This window comes from Ips typographus, linkage group LG9 (assembly GCF_016097725.1).
Source record: "Ips typographus isolate SLU linkage group LG9, UJ_Ityp_2.0, whole genome shotgun sequence".
NCBI classification, from domain to species: domain Eukaryota; kingdom Metazoa; phylum Arthropoda; class Insecta; order Coleoptera; family Curculionidae; genus Ips; species Ips typographus.
In genome coordinates this window covers 6,654,430-6,659,268 of record NC_138430.1, presented here as the reverse complement: position 1 = coordinate 6,659,268, position 4,839 = coordinate 6,654,430, and the positions used below count along the sequence as shown (strand labels likewise).

Genomic DNA, 4,839 nt, shown 5'->3' with positions numbered 1-4,839 from the left:
AAAAAACATGGACGTGTGACGTTTATTTAATGGCATGTCCTCTTGACTTAAAACGCTAATCACATGACCATTTTAGCATATTACATACCGATCATCACGTGAAAATGGTATTTCACTATTTGACATTCGACAGAGAAATTTCTAGAATTCAGCGCCCTCTACATTAAAATTTTTAAACAGTTAGGTTAAGGTTATGTACCACTCGAAATTAAAGAAACAATAAATAGATTGCTTGTTGGACTTAAGAAATTTATTTAAATGGCTGGAGAAGTGGTCGTAGACGCCTTACCGTACATTGACCAAGGTTACGATGAGCCCGGGGTGCGGGAAGCCGTAAGTTCTTTTATTAATTTTCTATAAATATAAATATCTAGAAACTTCCCTTACAAACAAAACATTTTCAGGCTTTTGCTATGGTGGAAGAAGAATGTAGACGTTACCGACCCACTAAAAACTACCTAGAACATCTCCCACCATTGAATATATCCGCGTTCGAAACCAAAATAATGCACAATGAATTTGAAAGACTCCAAAACCGCCTTCCTATGGAAACAATTTCAATGAAACGTTATGAACTACCACCTCCGCCTAGTGGAAAACTGAACGAATTAAACGCATGGACTGAATGTGTAGACAATTCCAAAGCTCAACTTGAGCACCAATCAGTAAGAATTCTAAATTTGCAACTGATGATGGACTACTGTTGTCCAGCTTGGCAAAGGTATTTACAAACATTGCAAGACATGGAGAAATCTGCTTCCAAAAAATTGGCTGCCCTTAGACAAGCTTTGCAGGAGGTTAATTGGCAGAGAAAGTCTTTGCAAACCAAAGGTGGGGACCAGTTAAAGAACTTAGAGGCTAAATGGGTGGCTCTAGTGTCTCACAACTATGAAATTGAACAAGCTTGCGTCATGGCAGAGGAATACATTGCAAGGGTGAAACAGAATCCACAGTTAATCAACACACAAACACTACCAAGTAATAATGTTTAATTGTACTGTACATAGGAAAAAAATAAACAATTTTTTTAAATTTACTGTGTTTATTAATTGAAACACTGATGTAAAGTAGAAACTATCAAACACACTCACACATAAACATTCAATAATAATTACTTTTCTGGTTTTTTGCCCCTAGCCACATAACTTAGGAAACGATGCCCCGTGAAAAAAGTGAAACTTCCGACAGGAATTAACCACGCACAAGTTGTAAACATGTCCAACTGAAGCCAAAATAGAGTAAAAAGACCCAAAATGGCGCCGAAACCCAAATGGAATGGTACAGCCCGAGCGCTAAAATTACCCAAATTCACTCCGATTTTAGCCCACAAAGCCAATAAAATCAGAAAGGGAGCTGCCGTCAAAGCGGTAAACAAAAGCGAGACAGACTTAGCGGGACGTTTGTCTGGTTGCCTAAACATATGCACAATTTCAGGTTTAGGTCCCCGGACAATTTTTGGTAAACCTGCGGATTGGGGATTGGTAATTTTCACTTCAATTTCACCGACACTCCATCTAAACGGATTGGTGACGATCGAGTCTCCGATTATAAGTTCAATGTCAAAAACGTCAGACACAGGCAGCTCTTGTCCCAAATCCGCTTCCACTTTGTATTGGTTGTTTGATTCCTGTCCAGCCACAAAGATTATTTCCTTTTTACCAGACGAGAGACGTACGAAAGCTTGATGAACCTACAGTGGGCGTATCAAACAATTTGATTGTCAAAAACCTGGACTTTTCGGTAACTGGGTGTTTTGCTAATTATACGCAAACTACTATTTAAAACTTACCTGTCTGGACAAAGTAAATTTAACCAGCAAATTCTGACCAGAATCACCTTGCAGTCTTTTAGACACCTTGTTGGGATAGTTGACTTTTTCCAATTTAGGTGCAGAACTTCCATCGGCGTCTGAGAGTCCTATGTCAAAGCTTTTAACAGCAACAGGACCCAAGACACGTGCGTTCAAAGTGGCGCTATGTGAACCGACATTTAACAGGATTTTATAAAAACCAGGTTCCAATCTAAAACAATCATTAGAGTCACCCCTGTACCCAGTATGGTATAAAAAACTTACTTCAAGGGTAAAACAAATTCAGTCTCTTTTGCACTTGCAGCAAGGGGTTGTTTAGCCAAGACGACGACATCATCGGCGATTCTAGTGGCCGATTGGGCGACCACTGGACTCGGAGCCGGCTTAATAGGACGTCCAAAGATGTCGGAGACTTGGATTCTCAAATTGGGACTGTCTACACTAACAGAACTGGGTCCAGCAATTGAAATTGACACTGGTGATACTTTGCTGCTTGACAGAGCCACAGCAGCATCCAAAAGGCTGGAAACACCTAGAAAACATATTTGCTAACTTGAAATAGTTGTAATTACATTTAAATTAGAGATTAGATAAGACCCAACAACCAAGCACTTGAAATTAAGTTTATGTAAGTAACTCTAACCTTTGGGAGTTTGTACTGTAGTCCTAGAAAGCAAATAGTTTGCCAATTTATCAGCCTGGACTTGAGTCAAAGAGTTGACAGTAGGAAATTTGAGTAAACCAGTAATAATCAAAGATGTAGTGCTTAAACCACCTTCCCATTGCAGTAGTTTACCATCAACTTCATCAGCTTGCACCACTATATCCTCAATCCTTTCAGTAATAAATTTACCTAAAATAACATCCTAAATAAAACACTTTACTTGAAGTGTTTCAGTAAATATCACCTGAGTTGCCTAATAAAGAAGCCAAATGCAAGCCATAACCTAAATTCAACACATTATCATCAGCTTTAAGTTGGGATTGTACAAGCTGGGCCACTTTTGTTGGGTTTGGTATTTGCTGACCCAATAGTAATAAAACTTCAGCTGCATAACGCAGATTAGGTACTGAAGATTTATCATCTTGAAGAATATCCTGGGCTTTCTACATAAATTTCATAGTATAACTACTTATATAAAATAAAAAAAATTATAATACCTTTGCAACCCCTTCAGAAAGTAACTTGCCATCACAGCTTAGCAGTTTCTGAGCTCCTAAAGCGTAGTACACATTATCAATCTCCAAATCAGGTTTGAATAGTCTTTTAAGGGCTTCGCAGGCAGTTTTTTTTGAATCTTGTGGTACAGGCTCATTCAAATTTTTATAAGTGTTGACTGCAAAATATATGTTGGCCACGTCCTCGCCAGCACTGGATAAAGGTTTCTGGACTAAGCCTAAGAACTTTTTACGTGAATAGGGGCATAAATAGCCGTTTATGCTACCCAAGGAGGAATTGACCAAAACCACCAAAACTAAACATCCTAGAAAAGCCAAAGAGGGTTAGAAATGACCCACTCATAAAGAGAACACCTACCTAGTAATAGTTTTGACGACATTTTAATTCAATTTCGAGGGATTTTCTTATTTTTGATTCCAATTTTTTTTGATAACTTGCCGGCTATCGTCAACACATTTTCGACACGTCGTACTCACGTCCTTTTCTAATTGGTTCAAAATGAAACATGTCATATACGTCTATCAGCTGTCGAAATGTGTATTTCAAATGTAAGCGCTTTAAGCGCTTAATAATAATACTGTAAAAGAAATTAGCGGTAAATAGCAGAACGTGGAACTTCAAAAGGAGAAGGTTTCAAAAGGATAGGTTCAAAGAAATTAACAATATGCTTTTAAAAATAAAATCCTGTTATAAAAAAGTAAGAGAATATTTTACTTAACACGCCGTAAATCTAAGCAAACCACAAAGGCCCACCATCCGCCATCTTGGATATCAATGAATTAAGACTTTAGGTACATAGATAAGAAATATTAACTTTTTTTAAAACTTTTTTTTTTAGACATATCAACCAAATGAGCATTAAAAATAATAATGAAAACTATAGAGTAGAAAATTTTATCTATTCAGTATTATCTCATTCAATTCTATTCGTTTTGCTTTCATTCATACAACCATTACTATTCCTACTCATTGATATTACTCGAACTTATTGGCTAATTTTATATAATCTAATAGTAAATTCAAGATACTGTTTTATCACTTTATTAAAAAAAAAACGGCATTAAACTGTAATTTTCTGTCTCAACCGGATGAGGAGTATGTAAAGTTATATGACCCTAACATAAACATTCGATAATTTTTAGCTGACACCACAAACAGCCAATAGCAGCGGATAGAAACGAACGAAAAATATGATACGACGAATAACATTTTCTGAATGAATTTGGTTTCATACAAGGTGCCGACAGTTGTTTGATTTTTTTTAAGAAATTGAGCCAAAATTTATATCAACAAACAATTGTGGAACGAAAGTATAAACAACGCTCGGAAATATGTCCCAATAAGTCCCAGCGTCCAACTTTATCGCTGCTTAGGCAGATTTATTAGGTTTTGAGACGTGTGCGACCCCGCCGCAAAGAAAAAGTCGGGAAAGTCACGATTTATAGCTCCGGATTCTTATTTAATAAACACGACGACCATTCTCATAGTTTTCCGAAATGTTCTATCCAGTTCTTCGGATACAGATTTGTATCTTTGACGTTTGTACCAAAATTTATATAGCGGTTTCTTGCTTTAAATTGCCAAACCATGCTAAAGACAAGGGTTCTTCAATGGTCACTTTTCTATAAAAATAACACATTTGAGCAATTAGCTGATGCCCTTTTGCAAACCGCTCGTTTGCAACCGTTTGTTAGATACGGGGGAGCGTTTATTCCCTTTACCCTCCACCCCCCTTTGAACCCACTTTACGCCCCCTTACATTTCAATGACAAGCGTCAAGCAAGAACAATGCCGTTATTAGAGCCGACTAAATGACATGGTTTGAATGACATCTCAGTGTTGATATATC

The 4,839-nt window shown here is 37.2% G+C and overlaps 2 protein-coding genes across 2 annotated transcripts; one reads left to right on the top strand and one right to left on the bottom strand.

Annotated features, from left to right (window-relative positions):
• Positions 1-185: 185 nt before the first annotated feature.
• BCAS2 (BCAS2 pre-mRNA processing factor) lies at positions 186-1,032 on the top strand. The gene is made up of 2 exons (XM_081987029.1): positions 186-333; positions 405-1,032. The coding sequence occupies exons 1-2, from the start codon at positions 259-261 to the stop codon at positions 990-992; spliced, it is 663 nt and encodes a 220-aa protein (XP_081843155.1). The 5' UTR covers positions 186-258; the 3' UTR covers positions 993-1,032.
• OstDelta (oligosaccharide transferase delta subunit) lies at positions 1,023-3,501 on the bottom strand. The gene is made up of 7 exons (XM_081986990.1): positions 3,348-3,501; positions 2,972-3,294; positions 2,719-2,917; positions 2,454-2,663; positions 2,075-2,342; positions 1,790-2,021; positions 1,023-1,690 (listed from the first exon to the last, which is right to left on the bottom strand). The coding sequence occupies exons 1-7, from the start codon at positions 3,367-3,369 to the stop codon at positions 1,112-1,114; spliced, it is 1,833 nt and encodes a 610-aa protein (XP_081843116.1). The 5' UTR covers positions 3,370-3,501; the 3' UTR covers positions 1,023-1,111.
• Positions 3,502-4,839: the final 1,338 nt, after the last annotated feature.

What these genes read in the sequence shown, in the direction of transcription:
- BCAS2 (XM_081987029.1), top strand. Translation starts at nt 259, where the DNA reads ATGGCTGGAGAAGTGGTCGTAGACGCCTTACCGTACATTGACCAAGGT. An exon ending in AGCCCGGGGTGCGGGAAGCC is followed by an intron (nt 334 to 404) that starts GTAAGTTCTTTT and finishes AAACATTTTCAG; the next exon opens with GCTTTTGCTATGGTGGAAGA.
- OstDelta (XM_081986990.1), bottom strand. Translation starts at nt 3,369, where the DNA reads ATGTCGTCAAAACTATTACTAG. An exon ending in TTCTTTATTAGGCAACTCAG is followed by an intron (nt 2,664 to 2,718) that starts GTGATATTTACT and finishes ATGTTATTTTAG; the next exon opens with GTAAATTTATTACTGAAAGG. An exon ending in TACAGTACAAACTCCCAAAG is followed by an intron (nt 2,343 to 2,453) that starts GTTAGAGTTACT and finishes TATGTTTTCTAG; the next exon opens with GTGTTTCCAGCCTTTTGGAT.